Below are 25712 nucleotides of genomic sequence, written 5' to 3'. Positions count from 1 at the left end.
ATTTTTAGTAAAGTATAATGCTAATGGTAGGGGATACAAAGACATTTGTAAGGTTTTTGAGAAGGTTTGCAGCCAGCGAATTTTCACTTGGAAAGTGGCCGGCTGTGGTTTTTTCTACACCAGGCAGCAGGCCGAAGCCTCTTTATGTATCGGGCTGCACCATAGCAGCGGTGTGGCTATCATACGCCGGCACACAATAAATAACCCCAAAATATTAAAAGGTTTGGTGTAAAAAAACTCAAGTGGCCATGCACAGTCCTGGCCTGAACAAGTTTTGGGTTAACTGTAATACCAAATGGGAGCTAAGCCAGAATCAGTGACTGACCTCGCAATCGCTCTTTTGGATGAATAAGCACAAATTCCCACAGATATCTTTAATAACCCCGACCTCTCTTATACTGAAAATGTAGAGGTTCTGTGATGCAGTATACTGTGTTTAGTTCTAAATCATACATTATCATATTGGGGCTTATTTATTAAGGGTCGCGGATCGCAATTTCGTCTGACTGTGCGCCGTTTGACAGGTATTTAACAGGGGCCTGCACTAGCTTTTATGCAACAAAAATGGGGGGGCGTTCTGTTGGCAATCCAACTGATTCGGACTGAGCACGGGATTTAAGATTTAAATTGTGTCGCGAGATAATGCACTAACATGCAAAGGGAGGAAGATGGTGAACTCTGTCGGACCTGAGCGGGGAAGCGATACATGCAGGATATCGGGCGCACGATCTTAGTGAATAGCGACACAGTGCATTATAGTCGGACACTGCACTTTTGGTGAACTCTGCGGACCGGGTAAGTAAATGTTCCCTATTATATTTATCAGATGACAGTGACATATCATATGGCATTGGCGGAAATTCCATGTTTGAATGCAATATCATACATGCTTGATACCACATGGAAGCAATGTTTCTCTATATCAGATGAAATCAATGAGATGTTTTATGGGGAGGCTAAGCTTCTAAGATTAATGCTCTATATCAACACCAGAGGCACAAAAGCCTTTTTCTGGCCTGAACAAAGCCTCAGTGAGGTCATCGACAGCACGTAATGTGACTGAAGCCACAACACAAACATTTATAAGTAGCTGTGAGATAAAGATGACGCAGGATGCATCCACATCTTACCGTAGGACTTCAGTTGTGCTAAATTCTGCTGAGAAATCATCTGCTGTCCCAGCATGCTGAACATTTCCAGACATTATTGCCTAAATATGTAAAGGTAGAGAAAGCTAACTTATACTAAAAGCTGTGAATCTGTATCTGTCAAATACGACAAAAAAAAATTATAGTTTTTGCGAAATTAAATTTTTTTTATTACTCTCAAGGATCTTATAGGAAATCTACTATCACAGTCAAGCATGATAAACCAGGGACATTACTCATAGATCCAGGCACCGTGACTGTGGTAATCTCATTATATTTGTTATACATGGCCTTCTTCATTGTAAAATCAACTTTTACAATTATGTTAATGAGCCAGAATGTAACAAATAGAAGGTTACCATAGTCACGGAGCCTGAAACTACGAGCAAGTTTCCCTGATTTATCATGATGGATTATAATGGTAGATTTTCTGTAATCGGTGATCAGTCCTTCTTTCGACTCTCTTGGAAACCTCCCACCCTTCTCACTGTAGAGAGATCAGAGAGGACTCTCTATTTATATGGATGTTTGGTGTGAAATGTGATCTAGTATCAGTGTCCAAATGCTAATTTGTCCATTAGTGACACATGAGAAAAAAAGCTTTCACTCTAATTTATAGCCTATAAGGTCAAATGTAGAAGTATTGGTTTACATCCCGAGACGCACAACAAATATAAGTGATAAATGTATTACATATCTTTATCTAATCTTCCTACTTCTCTTCCTACAGGCCAAGCTGGGATTGTCACTTGCACTCGATCACTTTCAATATGTCTCACTTATCTTCTACCCTGAAGAGATATACGGACTCCGACTACTCAAAAAGTTATGTTGGATACAGTTCGTATGCTTCCAACCACGGTTCTTCATACAGTGACCGAAATAAACTTTCTTATAAGACCAATATGAACAGCTCCTACTACAATAGTTCTCCCCTTCGCTCTTATGGAGATCTTGACAGGAGCCTTCCACCCCTGGATTCATCCACAAAGAGGACTGACATCTTAGCACGTTCTCCATCTAAATATACACCGAGTGCGTACTCCCATGGATACAACAGCAGCTATTCTAGCTTTCAATCATCTCCCATCAGCTCACTGTCTCGTAAAAAGTCATCCAGTCACACAGACCTGTCCCTTGGATTTTCTGAACTACGTACCTCAGATACTTATTACCCTCACAGCCCGGCACTGACACGATCACGACACGATTTGGAAAGTATTACTCGGACTTCCCGTGCTTCCAACAACACAGAGTATGGAGACGTCTATAGAAAGAAAGGAGGCCTCACTAATGGATATGGTCTGTCTTATGCAGCTGCACCAGAACCTGTCGTTTCACTTACAAAGTCCACATCACGGTTCCCGTACTCGTATGACAAAAATGAGGGATCCACCGGTAAAGAGGCGCAGGTAGGTGTTATGTTACCATAACTTGTACATCAGTCATAAAGCTTCTTTCAAGTAAAAAAAACAGTAAGCTGGAGAGTGGATTCAGAAAGATCTTATAGTAACTAGAGCCTTTAGGATGTATAGAGATAGAGCTCAGTGGTTTTGTGGACGTAGGGTAGCTCCACAGATCCCAGAGATTTGAAGGGTACAATCCACCTACCGTAACTTCTATCGATAACACATGAGTACATAATAGAATCATACGAAAGTTATTATTAGGAAATGAAAACCTCATATGAAGAATATTCAACAGATTAGTTGGTCAGTTGTTTACCAAAAATGAAGCCAAAATGGAAAAGCCATGTGTGAAAAAAACGCATTGCGCCCCCAAGAATTAATAATTTATAAAAGCACGTCACACTTTCGTCAGGTTTCACCGAATATTTCCGATTTGCACCGAATTGCCCCGGGATTTTGGCGCACGCGATTGGTTTGTGTCGCATCGGCTTTCACACGACGGAAATTGAAGGGCGTGGCCGTCAGACAACCCGACGGATTAGGAAAAACCACAGAATTTAAAAAAGAATTTGTGACGCAAGATCGGCACTCACATGCACTGGGACAAAGAAGGTGAACTCCGGCGGACCTCGACGCAGCAGTCACACCTGGTGGATATCGGGCGCACGACCTTAGTGAATCCTGGCAGACCTGAATCAGCATCGGACACCACGCCGCGGGATCGCGACTGGACCGGGTAAGTAAATCTGCCCCTTTATCTTCTGGTCTCTCATGTCGTTCTTGAGGAATCTTGACCCACTTTTGTTTACAATGCAAATTAAAGTCAGTGAGGTTTATGGCATTCAGTTATGACTAGCTCTCTTAAGGTCACACCAGAGCATTTCATTTGGGTTGATGTCTGGATGGTGACTGCGACATTGCAGCACCTTGATACTTTTCTTTTTCACCAATTCTGCTGTAAATATGCTGCAGTTTTTTGGATCACTTTCTCACTGTATGACACAATTTTAGCTAAGTTTTATCTGGTAGATGGCACCACATCTGACTCTACAATTGTTAGATAAGTAGAGGAATTCACGGTCCACAAACTAGCCCATATCATCTTCTCCCACACACAGCTGGACAGCTGGTATGAGGTGGTTGTGCTGATATTCTGTGCTTGTTTTCATCAAACATATTACGGTCAGACATCAACAAGTTGGTCTCTTTTTTCCAGAGGATAATGTTCCAAACGTTTATATGTTTCTTCTGATGCAGCTTTTCAAAATTAAACAATACTGCACCTTTTTTTTTTAATGAAAGTAGAGGCTTTGTTATTGCAACTCCATAATGATTCAGTCTTTCTCTAATTGGAATGTCATGAACTTGAACATTTGACATGTTAACTGACTCATGTAGAGTCTGGGACGTAGCTGTTGTTTTTTTTTTGTTTTTGCAATTTCTTTGTGCATCTCTCAGTCTGACCTTCGGCTGAATTTCCTGTCCAATGCTGGGACAATTGTCAACTGTCTTGAGTGTTTCCCACTTGTGAATAATCACTCCCATTGTAGAGTGATGGGCTTCAGTTTGTTTGTAAATGGCCTTATCACTCATATAATGTGTGGGGAGAAAAACAATTGCATCTCTAAGATAATTGTGGATGTTTTTCATCCTTGGTATTGTGCTAACACACACCGAAATGCTCCATATCAGCAAACTTGCTTCTGCTTTAATACAGGTGGTCACACTTGCTGATAATCAATTAATTAAAAAGCACTTAAAGTGTTTGGTCACTTTACCTCATGTTTTTTGTAACGTGTGTGTTAGTGTGGGGGGCAGGATATTAGGTAACTTACCAATATACATCTATTAATAGTTTTTCACCGCTTACTTGATATGTAAAGTGAAGCCTTCTGTGATCCAGAACATAAAATGGCCACAGCTGAAGGGCCATGTGATCTCTATCTAGCCATGAACAATGCACCCCGCCCTGGCATGACTGTCCATTTGCAGCAATTTTATGGAAAGGAATGTCTGGCTAATGAGGTAAAAAAACAAGTCTTCGCTTCAAACATGATGAAAATGATCTACCTCTTTCAACAATCAGGCTATTTTCTCTTTGCAACGTCCAGTCACCTGTGTGAACAGCTCTCAGATGTGGTGGATTGCTCCAGGCTTAAAGGGGTATTCCCAAATGGGCGATCCCAATTATTTTGATTCATTATTTCATTTTCAAAAACTATTACTTAGATATGCAAATCCAACGGGTGGCTGTGCTTTTCGATAATTCTATGCCAGGCCATACTTGGCGTAGAACTGCGCTTTAACTGTGCAGTACTGAATGGGTGAATCACATGCCATTTTCTTTTAATGTTATATATTTATATGTAGGTGATGTCCATGTTGTCTAGCTAGATCTTCCAGTTTAGTTAATCACTTCAGTTGTAGATATACATTATCTTGGACACTGTATGTGAAATGTGGTTTCAGGTTACAATAGCCCAGGAAAGACCATTGTATGGGGTAAATACTGTAATCTGAAGCTATTACAACCTGTGGGATCACTATTAGATGGTAAGATGGTTAAAGGTCATCTCTGGTTCATTTCCGCTCAAAGAAGATTTTGAGTATAAAAATAACACCCATTAAATGTTTCTGAAATAGAAAGATTTACTATATACGTGTAAGGTCCATGTACGACCTTAGTCAATATACGTGTTAGGTCCATGTAGGACCTTAGTCAATCTTATTCAATCTCATGTGTAGGCAAGTCTTGTGTTCTGTGTATAAAAGAACTTGCTGATCAGTCAAATAACTAAACCAGTTCTACTTCCTTTGTACCAGGAAGGACAGAGGGCTGATCCAAAAAGGAGCATCTCCTGTATACAGGGAAACAGAAGCAAGTAGAAAGTGGTGTGTACCTTTGCAGATTTGGAAACAGAGCTGTGCAAAATTAGAAAGTGGTCCCAATGTTCACCAACTTAAACTATATAAGTTCCTTTAATGAAATTCCAAAATTGTAGCTGGACTATTGTGTCACACACGACTATTTAGTGCCACAGCTGCACTTAGCCACCACGCGACACAAATTAGCGGACGTTTCGGCATTCAGTTGGACTGTGTGCCAGATTAAACATGCAAAGTCTGTCGCATGCCCTATGTTAAAGGTGCACCACAAAAAAAGTTGGTGAACTCTGTCGGGCCAGTGCAGAGAAGCGACAGATTCAAGATTTCTGGTGAACGTTCTTAAAAATTCACAAGCACTTTTAGTACAGTTTCCAACATTCTTAGTCAATGTGCCCCAATGTGTACTAATTGTCAAACAAATAATGATGTTGAGAGTGGTCGTTACGCAAGGCCACGAACACATCTCACCAGACAGGCTATAGAGGTGCGGACAGACTACCAGTATGTCAATCCACCTAAAAGCACAAGAAGCGCCAACATTTTTGCCATCAGAAACACGCCACCTTCTTCTGAATGCAATATTCATCTCTGCCTGGACTATTTCCAAGTGCCAAGTGTAAGGAGTTATGATTGAGTTTGGAGGTCTCGTGATGAGTGCTGCATTCCTGCCTTTTTCTGTGGAGTGACACACTGCCTCGATTACAGCTGTGATAGGGAGACGCAGCATAAAAGGGACACATATTTTGTTTCCAGCTGCAGGAAGGGTTTTCCAGGACAATCCAATGCGAGTACCTGTGAAGGGGAGACAACGGAGATGCGTCCAATAAATTGTTGGAGCCTTGTACAGGTTTTGATGTTTTATTAAGGACATGCAACGCATTTCAGCTCCGAACCGGAGATACCTGATGAAAGCTCTGGTTCGGAGCTGAAACGCGTCGCATGTCCTTAATAAAACATTGTAACCTGTACGAGGCTCCAATGATTTATTGGATGCATCAAGCATTTCCCCTACTCGCATCTCTTACCACTGTTATCTAGGTTCCTGTCCGAGGCTCAACGTGGAACTTCGCTGGACTGGCTGCTACTAACTTTTAAGGCTAACTTTCACTTGACTGCAAATAAGAGTTTTATCATTTCTTCTACATTTTCTATATCCATACAGTATTACACTAGGGTAGCGCCTCGGTGTTCGTGCTTATTTCCTTGTGGCCAGACACAGTCTGTCTCCACTCTCCAGGTACCTCTGATCAGGACAATCTAGGGTTCCCCAGGAATATTTTTTCTAGATTGTAACTTTCCTTTTGCCTGCCTAGAATCATCACCAAACATTTATGGAACAAACCGGGCCTCAAGCTTCTGCAATGTCTGTGTTGCAGGATCCCATACCGAGCATGTAGGCTTCCTTGCCATGTATCATCTTCTATCCAGTCTAGAGGTGGCCCAACAGGGTCTTAGAGTCAACTTTTTTTATTGAACACCTTTCCCCAATAAACTTCTCCTTTCGCTGTACTTTTGCAGTGACTTCCATGTATCATTACAGTCACTCACAGAAAGCTTCATTCCATCATCTGGTTGATGTGGTATTTTCTTGACTTTGTAGACCAACTAAAGTTGAACTCTTTACATACTTAATAGTGAGCTTTGTGTGAAGCCCTCTAGTGTCAGCTCCGCACCAGGCAGGATGATTCTGGATTGTTCCTCCTGTAAGAGACAAGGCTCGGTATAGCACATTCTTTCACACGCGATCCTCATTACAAAGTTTAATATGCACAGAACATGTTTTATGATACTCATTAATAACTGTATGTCTTGCCCGTTTTATTACTCACATGCCACATGTTTCTGGATATGGACAATTCGAGGACTTAGCTGTCATTCAAAGTATTGCATTCAGTTATAAATTTTGCTTTAAACTGGCCTAAAATCTCTACTCTGGTTACCAGTTATCGAGGAATAGATAAGGATTCAATTTGTCAATTTGATATACAGGCGGTCCCCTACTTAAGAACACTCAACTTACATACGACCCCTAGTTACAAACGCACCTCTGGATATTGGTAATTTACTGTACTTTAGTCCTAGGCTACAATAATCAGCTGTAACAGTTATCACAGGTGTCTGTAATGAAGCTTTATTGATAATCCTGGTTCTTATGACAACCCAACATTTTTAAAATCCAATTGTCACAGAGACCAAAAAAGTTCTGGCTGGGATTACAATGATAAATTATACAGTTCCGACTTACATACAAATTCAACTTAACAAACCTCCAGACCCTATCTTGTATGTAACCCGGGGACTGCCTGTACTTACATTCTCATGTTCATAAACAGCTATCATTAAAGATGTTGTCTTAGATAGTTTTCCATCGGGGAGCAGAAGCAGAAGCTAAAAAAAACGAAAAAAAAGCCAAAATTCACCTCTTCTCTCTGATTGTGTTTATCATGGCCAGATCTAGAACCCCTTTACAACAATTTTGGTGAACATGATCTTTGGCATTTATGGTAGTTTTCCTATTGAATAAAAATATATTTAATAATATATTTTAATAATTCCAGACCATATTAAAAAAAATTAATAAACATATTTTCCTAATGGATCTCACACTGCTGTTCCTGTTGCTGGCCGGTTCCCCTAACCCAGCGATAAATTTGGACATCCTCTACTCAGTGACTGACTACAATAGCGAGAACTCCCTGTGATGGGCCATCATCACTGGATCGGAAAGTGTAACAGGGAATGTTCAGCTCTGGGAAAGGAGCAGCAGGGGATCAGCGAGGTAGAAGCATTTTTTTTTTTTTTTGAGGGGATTGGGTCATTTTAAATACAACTTTCTTTGAAATGTTTTAGGTCCAATTAAGCAGCAAACCAACAAAGAAAAGGTTGAAATCCTTGAAACACATGAATATGCACCAAAAACTGAACATTTTGGCAAAAGTGCATTTTGGACAAAGCTAGCCATTGTTTCAAAAACTAGCACATATCCCCATGTCTTTCTATAGGCTCACAAGGGCAAAAGTTTCTACAGCCCATGTGTGAGACAACTGCCGGAGACCCCAAATTATACAGAAGTTCCTATTCCTGTCTTGTGTCCACTCACCCAAGACACATGAATCGGCCAAGGTTCTGTTTTTTTTGGGCCCTGAAAAGCACAGGTTTATCTGCAGGTAGCCTGTGGTCAGTTTTCGTGTACCTGCATTTATAACTCTGGCATCTATTGTGTGTAAGGGATTCACTTCCACTGACATTGTATTTTCTAGTGATGTGTTTACGTGGTTGTAACCTCAGGTTGTAACCTCTTTAAGCCAGACGGATGACGAGAAAAAGGCTAAAAATGGGTGAAAAACACAATGGCCCAGATATATCATGGTGTCTGTGCCAGTTTTTTTTGTCTACGTTTGTACTAAAAAGAAAAGGTCTTTGGGGCTTGCATATGTATTAATGAATTATTAGCGCCATAATTGTTTCCGACACTTAAAGAGACACCTAAGGGGGTGTGCTAGTGCTTAGTTGGAGTTTGCGCCACATTTGTTACTGCGACTCAACATAATTGTGTCACAACAGCATGTTGTCCGACGAGGATTCGGGTTCTGCCGGGATTCACTAAGGTCCGTGCGCCCGATATTCAGCAGGTGTCGCTGCTGCGCCGAGGTCCGCCGGAGTTCACCTTCTTCTTCCCGGTGCATGTGAGTGCTGATGTTGCAACACAAATTGGTTTTCAAATTCTGCGTTTTTTCCGAATCTGTCGGGTTGTCCGACGGCCACGCCCCGGATTTCTGTCGCGTGAAAGCCGCCGCCGATGTGCCACAATCCGGACGCGTGCGCCATAATCCCGGAGCAATTTGGCGCAAAACGGAAATATACGGGAAACCCAACAAAAGTGCGGCGTTCGGACCCTTAGTAAATTAGCCCCATTGTGTCACATCCCGAAAAAAAGACCAGATCAACTAAGAGCGTATGACACTATTGGATTACGTGGCGCAAACTGCACGTTGGCAAATTTCTCCAGCTTTCGTATAGTTGGGCGAATATAAAAACAGACCTACACGAACATGGCCTTGTTTGCGGACAGAAGAAAAAATTCTTTGTGTGAAAGGGGATCAATCCCTAGAAAGTTGAACAGCTGAAATCCATAATTGCCGATTCGGTTTCATTGAGCTTCCAACAGGTATTGGGTTGTCAAATGAACCCCCATTGTTGTCAGATGGTCCCCGTACACCGTCACCGTGTCTGGCGAAACAACCGATCATTGCGTTCTGACGATACATATCTAATGTGTAATTTGTCCGTCTTAAATTATTCTTTATATAATTTATCGCCGATTGGTCACCCAAAAGACATAGTTTGATCTTTACGTAGAGAACGGTCGCTGTCAATCCGCGAACTTCGATAAAATCGCCAAATGTGGATGGATGTTATAACTTTATGAGGTAAAAGTCGTTCTCCTGATGACTGGCAGCTGTTCTGTGTGATGTAACATGTACCCTGCGCTCATTATGTGCCCGGATCCCGGCGTCATGTGTGTGACATGTGTGTGACATGAGTGCTGCTCCATGTTCCCTGTCAGGCGGGCTCATTCCTCCGAGCGGCCCGATGGTTTCCCGCCCTCTGACGTCAGCGGAGACTTGTGACATTCCAGCGGCAGGGGGCGGGGCGTGCAGGCACAAGTACTGCCGCCGCCTGCAGCCGAGCAGCAGCGATTTGTGGAGGTCACCGCACAGTGTGACTGCAGCCCCAGGGACACCTGCGCTCTCCTATGCCTTCTCCATACACTCTGACCATGACGGGCTCCCGCGGCCGCCAACAGCAGCAGCTCTCAGGAGCAGTGGTGATCTCCAGCCTGCTGGACTTCATGCTGCACAGGAACAAGGTGAGAGCAGTGCACTTGTAATTCATTGCTGTGGGAATACAACTCCCAGCGTGTACCACTGGTAGCATAGTCTTCAGGCATGCCTATTACTTTGGTTTATTGGATTATGCAAAATTGGGCTCGTAGGATGCTTACTTGTAGTCACTGAGCTTAAAGGGGATGTCTTGTCATAGATATCGGAAGTGCCTAGAGGGACCGGGCTTGAAGGGAATGTCTTGTCGTACATATCGGAAGTGCCTAGAGGGACCGGGCTTGAAGGGGATGTCTTGTCGTACATATCGGAAGTGCCTAGAGGGACTGTGCTTAAAGGGGGTGTCTTGGCGTAGATCTCGGCAGCGATGGTGAACCTTGTAGAGGCCAAGTGCCCAACCTATGGCCAAAAACCCTCTTATTTATCTTAAAGTGCCAATTTAATTTAATGTATGGTGCTTACTTATAGTCACTGAGCTTAAAGGGGATGTCTTGTCATAGATATCGGAAGTGCCTAGAGGGACTGAGCTTAAAGGGGGTGTCTTGGTGTAGATATCGTAAGTGCCCAGAGGGAGCCAACAGGATGTGACAAGGCATAAGCTGTGGCACTGGTTCTAGTACTCGGACCCCTATTGATAGCACGTTGTTGGCATATGCTAATGAAATGCCACCAGGGTCTGTCCTGAGATACAGAGGATGGGTTTAAGCCGAAAACTGACACGGTTGCACAAAATGCATCACTTTTTACTGGATAGGAGCCCCTCCGACGCACAACCGATCTGCCAAAAAGTAGAGCGCGTCCTTGTCAGATCCGTTCTTCATGGATCACTCATGATCGTTAATGAGGACCTAAAGGATTTGCATTTATTATTACACTTTTTAAACTGTAACAAACTGATAGCAAACACGTCCGTTAAATAACTGATAATAATCTTCCTGTTTTATTTCAGTTATTTTGCGTGAGTTTTCATTTACTTTTGGGCATTTATTTATTTTAGTGAAGCATATTATTACTCTAAAAAAAAATAAGGATTAGCAAATGGAACCGACGGATATAAAAATATATAATTCTGCTTCCTTGAGCTATGCAAAAACTTTAGTGCAAAAAACACATTGAAGCCAAAAATTTGACGCAATGGATTTGTATTATTTTCTCGTTTTATTTTAATGGAGGGAAGTACGGTAAGTTACTTGGCTTTTTTAAAAGATTTTTTTAGATCCGCTCTTACTGCTAAAAATTCTTTCCATTCAGTGTCTTCCATTGGTTTGGTAAATGTCAGGACCGTGTAGTAGACTTCATTATTGCATAGCGAAAAATATTAATTTGTGATCTGTGTATGGGCAAGGAGGTTGGGGGGGGGGGTAAGATGATGGATTTTTCACAATTCGACACGTGATCCTTTTGCTCTCCTTGGAGATGTTGCCTGATAAAGTTCCCAACACAGATGTCAACTGAGCCTCGAAGACATATATAGCGGAGATGTTGCCCTATGGCCATTGCTTTAGTGCAGTTGGGACATCCACCCGTGTCTGGGGGAAGTCCTGGTCACACAGATGTGTCACTTCTATTTGGTATGATAATAGGTGTCATTAGCCTCCAGCCTTAGGGTTTATTACGTAGTGTTACGATATCCCGTTGCTACGTTACATACAAATAGATGAAGACCTGGAGACTATTGCAGAATCTAGATCGTAATCAGTCCTTGATTCGGCAACCTCATAACCTCACCGGAGGTCACAGAACAATACTTCTTTATCAGTTCCCCTGAACCCTCGTCACCTTCTTGACCTTCTTCAGGTGTGAACTTTGTGACTTTACATTTTCTTGCCCGGACCAGTATGTTCCAGCTCTGGCATTGGGCTGGAATACTAGGAAGCGGAGGAGGTGAGCCGGTCTGCTGATCAGCTGATAGAATTAACCCTCTGAGGTCGAAGAGATTTCACACCGGCTTCATTCATATTACATAACAGGAAATACCTTAGGCAGTACCTTTTTAGGTTTACATCGTTGTGGACTTTTTGCAACACTGTCACCTGCTAAAACCGTGTGCATGGCAATATATTAAAGGTGCAAAAATTAAAACTAAACTAGAAAAAATTTATATAAAAAGGTGTCCTATGTGCAGGCAGCATGTTATAGAGCAAGAGGAGCTAAGCAGATTTTACATGGTGTCTTATCTGCAGGAAGTATGTTATAGAGCAGGAGGGGCTGCTGTGCCGTTTATGAATAGTGACCTATATGCAGGCAGGAGGAGGTGAGCAGCTTATGCATAGTGTGACCTGTCTACAGGCATCCTGGGTTTAAAGAAAACCAACCACCACCGAACTACCTATCCTGTGGTAGGTGCATCTAACGTTTGTAAGGATTGCCCTTTTGAGGCCGGGGGCACACGTGGCATTTTGGGCCGTTTGTAAGCAGTCCGTTAGAAAACTCATCCGCTTTTTGACTGTTTTCCAATTATAAACTTCAGAACAAACGAGGTTGGCACATTTTGAGCAGGTGCGTTTGCTGTGTAGTCACACACAACAGTTACTTTGCAACGTTTTCCAATTATCCTCATTAAGATAATTGGGGAAAAAAACTGTCAAAAACGCATGCGTTTTTTAGCAGATTGCTTAAAAACCGGGTTTTTAGGGCTAATCCTTTACTCCACTTATCGGGGTAATATGCAAATTATCCACACCCCAGCATCCTTTTTGATTCTCCTACTAGATATCTAGTAGCTGCGCGCGCTCGTCCGCAAAGCCGAGGTTCTGCGCATGTGCTGAAGATATCTGGGTAGAAGGATCAAAGAGACTACTGGGGCGTGGAGTAGCCTTAGCTCCGGCTGATATTTGCATATTACCCCGATAAAAGATAAAGTGGAGTAAAAGATTAACCCTAAAAAGGGCAATCCTTACAAACGTTAGATGCACCTACCACCGGATCTACCTTTTATAGTTAGATCTGTGGTGGGAGGTTTCCTTTAAGGCTACTTTCACATGTACGTATGCTATGCCCCGGTGGGGACTTGTACGTCTCGTACATTCTCACCCCTCCCCTCTCCATAGACAGTCATGCCTCCAGGCCATACGTATCGCCATGGCACGGTACGGTGACACACACTGCCGTTCGTACTGCTAGCATACGGCCGCCATGTGAAAGGGGCCTTAGAGCCCAGTTGTTGGTTAGGCTTTTCATCCTTTTGACCTATTCGCACTTGATCCAGTGATCCCTAAAGATCTTTGTTCTCGTAGAGGCAACATGAAAAACTCTTTGCCACAACTGGTATTGATCTTGCAAGACAATTACCAAATTACTCCGACAGGGATTTTAGTCTCGGGCCTCTCCTGAGTTGCTTATTTGCATATCATAGAAAATTAGTGTTTTAGACATGTGCAACTAAAATGTGTCATGTGACCAGTAAAATGCATCAAATTTACTGTTTGGCCTGATCCGCTGCAGTAAATTTTGGTCCATCTTCTGCCTGGTTTACTTTTACACTGCATATAAAGGTTTATTAAACCAGGATTAAGAGACACCAGACGGATTACCCCTCAGGGAGACAATGAAAAGTAATGATGCCATATCCCGAGAATGAACATTCAGTTTCTAGTAAACCATAAACACCTGCCACGGTGCCCGAGTGTTTTTTACGAGTGTACAGTACATCCAGTTAGTGTGTTCTCGTAAAAAGGTGTGACATGTTGTGTGTACTATTGTGGAACGAACGCCACACATCTCATCCAATCGATTAGGGAAAGAGGGGTCTGATAAATTTCCCGCCCAATGTGAGAATTGAGAAAAAAATTGGGTGATTGGGTGCCCTGTATACTTATCTCCTTATTCTAGAATTCCCTCTTTTATGTAAAAATGCAACTGTTTACCTATTTAAAAAAAAAAAACACAAAAAACCTCCATGTGAAAATGAGCAGAGAAGAGTCATTTTTGCCCGAGATGAGTCAAGTTTACAGGCTGCCGAGTGAGTTTCTCTTCAGATGCCCCTATCTCTACTGCAGTAAGAAACCTGCTGCTTGCGTCCTATTAAATACAAGAATCTCATCAGATCACATCAGGCTTGTGGTTCTCTGAACTACAAAGCCTGAGATACAAACCTTTGAATATATATAGTACATAGTTGTAAATGGGAGTTGCAAATAAAAATGCCAATACCTGCTGTAAAGATGTGTTAGATGAGATTTTTTTATCTTTAATATGACACCAGCAGCATATTTCTAGGTACTACAGCACCGAATATAGGGGAGTCTCTAAATCTGACTCCTCTCGGGCAATATATGACTCTTCTCTGCTCATTTTTAATGACTTCGGAGATTATATCTATAGTTAAAAGGTTGAGATTTCACACAAGAGGTAATCCTAAAAAGCACATGTCATAATGAGGGGACTAGAATTTTAAAAATTTGTTGACTGAATCCCTTTAGCAAAAAAAACCCTTAGAGGGTGACCCCAGACCTATAACTCATGCGCCCCCCCCCCCTCCAAGAATAAATCTCATGGTCTAAGCATTACACCTACCATTGTTACCAGATTATCTGGTTTACAGTGAAACGCGTGGGAGATGAGCTCTATAGGGTTAGGTCATGAATGACAGCACAATGCACTGTGTCACCACAGAGGGTTAAATTACCGAAAGATAGTAAATTCTTGAAATGTTTGCATTACACTACACGCCATTGAGAGGTTGCCTCTGCTTCTTACTCATCTAGCACAAATACTGTACTTTGTACTGTACATTCTAGGAACTACTTGAACAAAGTCTATTTCAGTTCTTTTACAGAGAAAATGCTTGAAGTAACCGACACAGAGCGGGCCGGACCGGGCCCCAAGACAGTATCTTAAGTCTATTCCAGCTTTATTCTTAGGCACGTGACACCCGATGCCTTTATTAACGCCAAAAGGCACATTTTCATCCTCATTTCTAAACACTGATTCATGAACAAGATAATTTTGGAACCATCTTTTTCATTCAATGTGAATTTGTTGGGATTTTCTGCGTTTTTTTAAAAAAAATCTGAGTCTAATTTTCATATAAGAGATCCCTTGGAGATCATAGAAAACGGAACAGATCAAGAACCTCCGACAAACCTGACCCCTCTACGCCTGGGGTCGACAACCTCAAGCTCTTGTAAATCTATAACTCCAAGTATCCACACTTAGGCTGTATTCACACTAACGTGTGCCCTGCGTACCGTAGCAAGGCGGACACACGTCGGCACTGTATTCTGGTGAAAGATAGGACACCTACAGAAAAAAAGATATGTTATATTGTACCTTTCATTAGCAACTGCTGTGTGACTAGGCAGTTGCCAAATGGGAGGGGCTGGAAAGGAGCAGTTCCCCCCCCCATTGGGAAAAAGCTCCTCCATGTGTCCTTTTCAAATATATGAAAACACCCCTCACTTGGCTTAGCGACGCCCCCTGCTCCTCTACAGCCAATCCTGAGTGTGGGGAGTTATTCATATATTTGAAAAGGTCACATGTTTCCCAAGGGTGGGGGGGAACTGCTCCTTTCCAGCCCCTCCCAATTGGCAACTGCCTAGTCACACAGCAGATGCTAATGAAAGGTACAATATAAGATATATTTATTTTTTTTTATTTTTTTTATACAAAAACACTTTGGCAGTGTATGTACTATGCTCTGTGGGGACTGGGGGAGTGCTAAAAATGGGTCTCCTGGTGACAGGTTCCCTTTAAATGGTGCATACTGGGAGTTGTAATCTCACAACTGCTGGCAAGCTAAAGGCCCCTATCCTACTTTGGGGAACATTTAACATACATTAAGGCATCTAAAAATACTTGTTTGGATCAAGGCCGTGGGGCAATCCCAGCCGGTTAGTCACCTGTGGATAGAGAATAACCTTAAATCTTGGGTCAACCCCTATGAAAGCAAAGTCCGATTAAAAGCTTTATGTAAAATTCAACATGCCCAATCCTTTATCCTGACATCAGCCTTGGGGTAAGAACACCCCCATACACATTAGATGTTGGGCCCTTTTAGATACGGTCAGTATTTGATCTGTATTTCGTTTTGTTTGAAAGCCCAAATCAGAAATGGAACTTGGACCGTAAAAAAGTCTAATAGAATGATCCGTATGTGTTACGCGTTTTGGAGCATTCATGGATTTTGTTTACAAATACCGACCCTTTGTTTGCCATTGATCTAACGAGTCCTGCTCTCAATATTGTATGTATCTAGAGATATGACAGAAGATGTATCCATCAACATTCTATGGCTACGAGCAGATTCTTACAGTTTCTAGGGCCCCGCCGCCTCCATCATACAGCTGGCTACACTACCTGGAACCAAGCCAGTCTGGAGGTAGCTGTGGATCATTGGCTAAAGTCTATAAAATTGTTAGGATCTTCCAGGTTTTTTTTTTTTTTACAACGCTGTTTAAGAGTGGGATCATGGCATTAAGGCCTACAGAACAATGCAGCTGTAAAGTAAATGCCTTCTTATTTTGTGTAATTTGGATTGAACACATAAGATTACAGGTAAATCTGGGCTGGAAACAATGGAGATCAGTATTCGAGGTCCGGGGCACCATAAAGGGATTGTTTGCCAAACATGATAAATGTGGTGTGGGCTGCACTGGAGGATGGTGTTTGAGAGGTTTTAGTAACCTCAAGGTAAAGACATCCATGTGCCCTTTGATGGCCAGTGTTGGTCCCATCAGCATTGTGACATGTTTTTTTGGGGGTGGGGGGTTGTTACGGTGTGTATTCACTGAAGGTATTGGCATACTAGTTTTTTTTTAGTAGGTTCTCGTTACTTGTGCTGCAGGTTCTCTGGGACCCACCGCCCGCCATATACTATACAGATATTTACTGTCAAGACCCACATGGTTACAGCAGTCCGGTACATAGACCATGGTGTTAGTCCTTGTGATCTGTAACCAGGAGGGCAGGGGGAACAGATTGGTAGTTGGATGGCACTAATGCCAATTGATACACAGTTTCTTCTTTGTGCCTAATGACCACGCCTTGCTTTGTTCCACTTGACTTTTTTTTTTTTTTTTGCCAGTTCCTGATATTTGGTGGTGTCTAGAACAGAGGTCCCATGTTTCGAGCTGGACCTTCCAGCATAACTTGCAGGGACTTGTACAGAACTCATTCAGTTTCTAAAAGTTCCATTGGTCAGACTTGAATATGCTATTAGTTAGGTCTAAATGGAAGACTTGGTTAAGTGTTAGTCTTTCGAGTTCACATAATTTTTCCCAGCAAGCTTCTAAAAACTGTACCGAAAAAGAAATGATTGCTTATCAAATAAATACAGGTAAATCTAGTTCTCAATGCAACGGTTTCTATGTTGGCGCTGTCCATAACCACATCCCAGCTGGACCCAATAATAATAAACTATTCATATGGACTCTATACTATGGCCAGACGTCCAAGAAGACAACTCTGTCTATAGTGTATAGGCCTCCTCTCGTAGAAGCTTCTTCTTTTGGCTTGGGGGGGGGGGGGGGGGGTCGCACTGCCATGGTCAACCGGACCGTATGGTTGGGTTTGACTTGGACATATTGCTGGATTGGTGGACGAACAGTCAATCCGACAAATTGACGCTACTATGATTAGCCCAACCCAGCCATTGGGTCTATACTATACTTTTTCCACTTTCTTACTAAGTCTTCAGATGTTTGTGGTTGTGTTCGATGTCTAGCTATAGAGGAAGTTCTTATTGTTGGTTCGGGACATAACTAATCTACATCTCGTCTTTTGTTTTGCAGCCTGCCAAAGTGGTCCAAGGTTTGGTTGGCCTAAGAAATCTAGGTAACACGGTAAGTGTTTCTCTGTCTGTATGAAGAGTTTCCAGGTGCCGCAGCCTTACCGATCACCTATAGGTTATAACTGAGCTCAGGCTGGAGGTTGTACCTCATGTGTTCTGTACTTTCACCCGACCCCCAAGGTCTTTGGAAGGGGTGCATCTCGGTGACTTGGTTAATTTGATCCAGTACACTAGTTGTATGTAGCTGTAGATGGTGAGTCTGACCCTTGTCTCCTTCGTTACAGTGCTTCATGAACTCCATCCTCCAGTGTCTGAGTAATACTAAGGATCTGAGGGACTATTGTTTGCACAACTCCTATAAGCGGGATCTGAACTCGAAGACCTGCAGTACAGCAATTATGGAAGGTGGGTGACAACAGACACGTAAAGCCCTAAATACAAAGGCAAAAATGGCATTGAGTAGGAGCTATTCATATTCAACAGAAAGTATATTTTTGGCTCCTATTCATCCCTATTTATGCTGTAAAAATTTGGTTTTTGTTCCTTAATAGCCTCTTTATTAGATTGTTCTAAAGGGAGAAATCCAAATAATTCTTGCAATTTCCTATAATCTGAGCAGAAAACATCTCCCCTTACAATAGTAGATCTTAAAGGAAACCTACTATGAGAAGTAGATCTTTTGGTAGATTCCTCCTGCTGCCTCTGCCCTAATCTGTAATTTAATAATCCTCGAAACTCACCTAACTTATTAAAAAAAATTTAGAAATGTGTAAATGACTTGCAAAGGCTAGTGGGGCGTGGAGTAGCCTTCGCTCCCAGTGTTCGGCCAGACTAGTACACGCCCCAGTAGCCTCTGCAGATAATTTACATATTGCTAAAATCCATTTTTTTTTAAATAAGTTATGTAAATGAATAGCAGAGGCTACTGGGACGTGTACTAGCCTGGCAGGGCACTGGGAGCGAAGGCTACTCCACGTCCCAGTAACCTCTGCAGGTCATAACTTATTAAAAATCGATTTTGTAAATGTAATGTTAGGTTCCAGGATTATTAAATGACAGATTAGGGCAGAGGCAGCAGGAGGAATCTACCATCGCATCTACTTCTCATAGTAGATTCCTCATGGCAGGTTTTCCTTTAAAGGGAACCTGTCGCAACGTTTTACCCCACTACCAGCCTCCGCAGGTAGAATATGAATAGTCCTTTCTAAATTCCCTCATCTACGTGAAATATCAAATGTGTCTGCTCTATAGCCCCCAGAAACATGCTTTGTGTCATATAAAAGATAAGAATTCCGTCTTTCAGACAGCTTCTGTGAGCTACAGAACTGGACATAGGCAGGAACTGGAACTTTTATCTGCAACTTACATTTGCAATCTCCCCCAAAGTCAGGCAAATATGACTTTTCTCACCTCATTTTTTTCACATATTTAATGGTTGCACAGGGAAAGTCACTTCCTCTCCTGTTCTATAGTACCATATTAAAGATGGGGATCTAATCTTTCAGATCACACCAGTCTTGTGGCTTTGTGAGCTAGAGAACTGGAGATACAGGCAGCTCAGACATTGTTGGAAATGCAAGTTCCAGATAAAGATCCAGCTCCTACCAATTTTTGAACTACTTGTATGTCTAGTTCTGTAGCTCACAGAAGCCGTCAAAAAGAAATGGATAAAGGGAACCTCTTGTGGGGATTGTGGCCCACAGACTGGCACATGACAGGTTTCCTTTAAGTGTTCCTGATGGCTGGTTATAGTTTGACCAGCTGAGAATGCGAAACCTCACTCGTCACGTGCGCACCGACTGCTGACCGAAACGTTGAGTCATGCGACATTTCGTCCTTTATGTGAAAGGTCCCCTGCATGGAGGAGTGAGAGTGTGGAGTCCGGGGTACAGGGGAAACCGGTGAATGATGGGAGTAGTTATGTTGGTTTTAGTCTTGTTGTGTTTACTTGCGTTTTGAGAGGAGATTTGCCTAATTGTATTGCGTTAACAGTGTGTTTTCGTAAACACAGTGTTAACACAGTTCAGTTAAGAAAATCCCCTCTCCATAGCTTTAGAGTTGTGTTTCAAAAAGCAATGTGAACGCGCCCTTAGGCTAAATTCAGACGAATGTCTGCCCACCGTACCGTAGCCCTCACCCCTCTCCACAGCGTTGTACGGCGCCGTATTCCGGTGAGAGATAAGACATGTCCTATCTTTTTCCTGGGTACGGAACAGTGCCTTACCGTACGGTGCCGCACACCCATTGCCGGCCTATGGGGGACATATATTCATCCCCAAACGGCCATCTGAATGCAGCCTTAGGGCACCATGGTCGAACTGCCCTGTTAAAGTTGTAATATAAATTATAAGGGTTGTCCTCCGCATAGGGGATAACAAGGTGATTAAGGGTCGTGTGTTGGGGACCCTCACCGATCACGAGAGCAGGACCACCAACAATTAGAAGAACGTGGTTCTTCTTCTCTCTAATGGGTGGAGCAGAAGGACTAGCAGGCGCCATGACACTCCATTCATTGTCTATGAGAGCGGTCGGAGATAACCTGGCGCTGTGCTCATCTTTCTCCAGTGCTGGAGATTACACAATCTCCAGCCACCCATAGACCACTAATATCACAGTAGATAAGGGGGGATAAAGACCCTGGTCTATCCTGTCCAACCGGTAATGTTGATCCAGAGGCAGGCAGAAAATTCCAAAAGGTGGATGAGAATTATCCATAATCGGGATAAATCCTTGGATCAGCCATGTCAGGATCAATTACCAAAAAAGGTCTTCCCGTACTTTTTGGGTCATTGAGATAGATCTACATGTAGTAACAAGAACGGCCACTACAGCATGAATGGCGCTGTGCACTGGCCTGATCACTGGGACCAAACAATTATATATCGATGGGGTGAAATAATTGTGATGCTCCATTATTGCTGCGGAGGATGAGAACCTATGTGTGTAGTATGTGCTGTATCTGGATGGGGGCACCACAATAATAAGACATTTTGGCCAATCAGATGCTGTTGTCCCAGATAACTTGTCCTTGTGTCATTAGAGCAGACGTCTTATTTTTGTTTAGCAGAAATGGACAAGTATTTAGTGAGTTGGTGACGTAGTGATGACAGGAGATTGGAGTCTGTGTACATGCGGAGTAAATAATCCTGTGTACGTCTCTTTATTATTCGCTACATTTCTGGACGCTGATCTCAACGAGCGCCGCTGCTCCTGTTTATAATGTGAGTCATCAACACAAATAGACACCGAGGCATCAACCTGCTAAGAGCCCAATCTGAAGAAGTGTAATTAGGACGATGCGTCGGCTGAGTCACCGGCACACCTAACAATAGGCTCCAAATACAGGACCCAGATACAGTGATGCTTCAGTGTATATATGTAGTCGTGTAGAGTTTCTTAAAGGGGTTTTCCAGGATTCCCGGGGATCGGGGCAAAGGTAATCAAGCAGTCAAGCCAAATTGTACTTTGCTTCCTCTGTGGTGGTCTCCCAGCCTTTGGCACTCAGCAATTGTGGCATAGAGAAAGCTACACCCCGGGTGCCATGAAGGGCACTGATTGGCCAAAGTGTGTGACCCCCCCCCCCCCCCCCCACTACTACCAGCCCAGCTGGGGGACTCTGAGACCGCCACAACCATCGGCGTGGAGGAGGTCTTCCACAACAGGGTGGATTGGGGCCTAATTTGCTGATCGCTGGGTGTCTCAGTGATGAGGCCCCCCCACAGATCAGGAGAACGGGGGGGTCCCAGGTAGCTCCATCCGGTCCCCATGTCATTCCCGTAGATGAATGGAGCAGACACATGACCGTTCTGCTCCATTCATCTCTATGGGGCTCACAGAGATTGCTGAGTGTGGCGATTGGTTGGAAAACCCCTTTAAGGTTGCGCTAGACAGCTTTATTCTTTAAGCCACAGGATAATAGTATAAGTTTCTGTTCCCTCTCGGTTGGACCCCGTGGAACGCAAGGGATTGGCAGAATGGGGGATGCAAAAGTTTCCCTGAGCTTCCAAATAATGAGCTGAACTTCCAGGATCGGCCATATAGAAAGTCGCCTCGTAGCCCAACAGGTTGAAATTGTGGATCATGAAGGAACATGTATTTTTGGATGACCACTAAATTTTGTGCACAACATGTGCCTTTAAGCAACACCCCCTTTTCTGCTAAGCCCACCGAAGAAATGTGTCTAAACCCCTAAAATGTGTTAATAAATGATTTTTATGGCCGAATTGGAATTCTAGACTTCTTGCTTAGTAAATGTTCCCCTGATGTCTCATCTCCTTTCCTCCTCTCCCTCCAGAGTTTGCACGTCTGCTCCAGGCGATATGGACCAGCTCCACCAATGAAGTAGTGAGTCCCTCCGAATTCAAGACCCAGATCCAGAGATACGCCCCGCGCTTCATGGGATACAAGTAAGAGGAGAACACACAATATATTTTTTATATATATATTATTTCCAATCTCTGCCTAAAATTAAAAAGTGATTCTCTGCTGTCCCCATTACCCTGAGGTTAGTACAACTACCTAGTACATTATAGTAATAACTTGTTTCTGTTATCATAAGGATTGCACTTGTATCATAAACAGTTATTACACAACTACTCTCTAGGATGATATCGTATCACATTATGATGTGGTCTGTGCCAAATATATTTTTCATTTTCTCCATTAATACAGAGAAGTATTAGGCCTTAGTCACCCGGCCGCGTGCTTGCCCGGACTGGATCACGGGTGGGTATAGCACATGGCCGGAGGGAGGGGAGAGAGAGCTCCTCACTCCTTCCCTCTTCTTCAAAGCTAAGATTTGTGGCTGTATTGTGGCCCTATCCACGGGATTAGTGGCGGTCTCCGTGCTGACACCCCCACAGATCACGAAAACGAGGCGTCCGATGGGGTCCCACGTAACTCTGTCGGACCCCTCGTCACTCCGTCAGACTAATGGAGCAGAACAGAACTTATCAACAAGATGGGTCCTATCCCGTGAATAGGGCCTAACTTTTCTTTGTGGGAAAACCCCTTTAATGAAAAAAAACCCTAATGTAGTATAGATGTCTGTATTACTCTATACAGATAGAACACACTGTTCTCATCATATCACACAGAGATGGGACTTCCTGTAGTTTCCCTGGGACTGTGGTTCACTCCATTCAGCTATCTGTGGCAGGAATGCAGACTATGATTACAGTGGATCTATCCTCGGACTATGCCTTCTAAGTAAGGGGCAGCTCAGTATCAGGGCAAGTCTGATTCATATTCCCTAAATTGGCACGAAAAAATCTAGGGAGCATTTAAACAATACACTGGACTCATGAGTCTAGTGTATTCATCTCGTGTCTGTGCACACATCCGGCATGTCGCTCCATTCATTTGGGGTACAGTGGACCCCCATTGAAGGGATTGCTGCTTGGACCCTCACCTATAAGCAAGTTATCTCCTGTCCTCTGTGCAGGGGATTGTGTGAAGTGACCTCCATTTATGCCTCAAATATACACAGGTTTATAGCAGTTGTGGAAAGCGTTTACACCAGTCTTTCAGTATATAATTTGTAGTTGTATGTAATAACTGAGCTTCATTACCGTACATGGAGGAACCCTTGATGTTTCGCTCTATGAGATCTATAACTTGCAGATGTGAACTGAAACGTACAACGTGACTCATCGGAGTGATGACTGCAGTGACTAGAGACACAATCTGCCCGTGAAACCAACTGCTTGTAAATATTTGCTAACGTGGGAATGAAGTGTCCGTGTTTACCCAGCAGACGCACATTTCCATACGAATACAGAATAATATTTGTGTTTTGTTGTTGTTACCATGTGGAAGTTTAGCAGCGGTGTTTAAAAAAAAAAAGAGAAGTTGTCAGCCGTCGCTGAAATATTCCCGATGTTTAGTATTCCTTGTGAAATAACGATGTCTCCACTAGTCACTGTGTGGCGCTATAGGAAGATTGTAGAATTTTATACGGACGTTTCAATGTTCTGTCCATTTTATTCCACAGTCAGCAGGACGCACAAGAGTTCCTGAGGTTCCTCCTGGACGGGCTGCACAATGAAGTCAACCGGATAACAGTCCGACCAAAAGCCAACACTCAGGATTTGGACCACTTACCGTAAGTAGATAATGATATCACAGTATAGTCATACATCTGAGGTTACATAGAAGGGGGGGGGGTCACCGCGTGTACCCCACTATGCCGCAAAACAGAACTGTATTGGATATATTATTATCTTGAAGTACATGTGTCATCAGACAATTACACGTCTGTCTAGTATTAATTATCTGTGTTGTCACCTTTAACCCCCAAGGCACGTCACTGCTGAGGTCAGTCAGCGGCCTTGTGCCATCTGAGGAAGAGGTCACCACTGAGGCCAGTTATCCGCCTCTAGAGGCACACCATGAGGCAGGTGCTGTAGAGGAACGACAGGAGCTGGCGCCGGACCATCGGCTCTGGAAAGGAGGGGGCAATTGAGTTTATTTTTTAACTATTTGCTCTACAACAGTTTCAGGTTGGAACTGGATAACTCCTTTTAGAGTAAAAGAGTAGGGAGGATGCTCCGCAAGACAGCTTATACACAAGCTAAACAACAACTGAAGTGTAGGGTAATTTGTGTCTTGATTAAGACTTTTAATCAAAACTAACATAAAATGAAAGTGGGGGATTTTGGAAATGCCAAGTGTAGTATAAACATAGCAAATCAACTGGATGTGTGAGCCCAGTTTGCCACTAAATAAATGGGGAGAGAGTAATGAGGTATGATATATACACTCACCGGCCACTTTATTAGGTACACCATGCTAGTAACGGGTTAGACCCCCTTTTGCCTTCCGAACTGCCTCAATTCTTCGTGGCATAGATTCAACAAGGTGCTGGAAGCTCCTCAGAGATTTTGGTCCATATTGACATGATGGCATCACACAGTTGCCGCAGATTTGTTGGCTGCACATCCATGATGCGAATCTCCCGTTCCACCACATCCCAAAGATGCTCTATTGGATTGAGATCTGGTGACTGTGGAGGCTATTTGAGTCCAGTGACCTCATTGTCATGTTCAAGAAACCAGTCTGAGATGATTCCAGCTTTATGACATGGCGCATTATCCTGCTGAAAGTAGCCATCAGATGTTACAGGGTACATTGTGCTCATAAAGGGATGGACATGGTCAGCAACAATACTCAGGTAGGCTGTGGCGTTGCAACGATGCTCAATTGGTACCAAGGGGCCCATAGAGTGCCAAGAAAATATTCCCCACACCATGACACCACCACCACCAGCCTGAACCGTTGATACAAGGCAGGATGGATCAATGCTTTCATGTTGTTGACGCCAAATTCTGACCCTACCATCCGAATGTCGCAGCAGAACTCGAGACTCATCAGACCAGGCAACGTTTTTCCAATCTTCTATTGTCCAATTTCAATGAGCTTGTGCAAATTGTAGCCTCAGTTTCCTGTTCTTAGCTGAAAGGAGTGGCACCCGGTGTGGCCTTCTGCTGCTGTAGCCCATCTGCCTGAAAGTTCGATGTACTGTGCGTTCAGAGATGCTCTTCTGCTTACCTTGGTTGTAATGGGTGGCGATTTGAGTCACTGTTGCCTTTCTATCAGCTCGAACCAGTCTGCCCATTCTCCTCTGGCATCAACAAGGCATTTCCGCCCACAGAACTGCCGCTCACTGGATGTTTTTTCTTTTTCGGACCATTCTCTGTAA

The 25712-nt window shown here is 43.2% G+C and overlaps 1 protein-coding gene and 1 long non-coding RNA gene across 6 annotated transcripts in view; one reads left to right on the top strand and one right to left on the bottom strand.

The window, feature by feature from the left end:
• Positions 1–25712, top strand: part of USP2 (ubiquitin specific peptidase 2) — a 79060-nt gene that overhangs the window by 22472 nt on the left and 30876 nt on the right. For 4 of the 5 annotated variants that reach the window (XM_072155612.1, XM_072155608.1, XM_072155611.1 and 1 more), the window contains exons 2-6: positions 1879–2560; positions 18015–18065; positions 18298–18418; positions 22308–22419; positions 24006–24116. In XM_072155612.1, coding sequence (XP_072011713.1) covers positions 1919–2560; positions 18015–18065; positions 18298–18418; positions 22308–22419; positions 24006–24116 — 1037 coding nt within the window. In that variant the 5' untranslated portion in view covers positions 1879–1918. Of the gene's footprint in view, positions 1–1878; positions 2561–10083; positions 10314–18014; positions 18066–18297; positions 18419–22307; positions 22420–24005; positions 24117–25712 lie in introns of those variants that run through there. The other variant, XM_072155613.1, reaches the window with a different exon arrangement.
• Positions 6455–10051, bottom strand: LOC140134861 (uncharacterized). The gene is made up of 3 exons (XR_011856416.1): positions 8544–10051; positions 7757–7831; positions 6455–7144 (listed from the first exon to the last, which is right to left on the bottom strand). It is a non-coding gene; the product is annotated as an uncharacterized lncRNA (long non-coding RNA).

The sequence above is a fragment of the Engystomops pustulosus genome, chromosome 6 (assembly GCF_040894005.1).
Source record: "Engystomops pustulosus chromosome 6, aEngPut4.maternal, whole genome shotgun sequence".
Classification (NCBI taxonomy): domain Eukaryota; kingdom Metazoa; phylum Chordata; class Amphibia; order Anura; family Leptodactylidae; genus Engystomops; species Engystomops pustulosus.
Note: the sequence above shows the minus strand (reverse complement) of the source record. Positions and strands in the feature narration are given on the sequence as shown.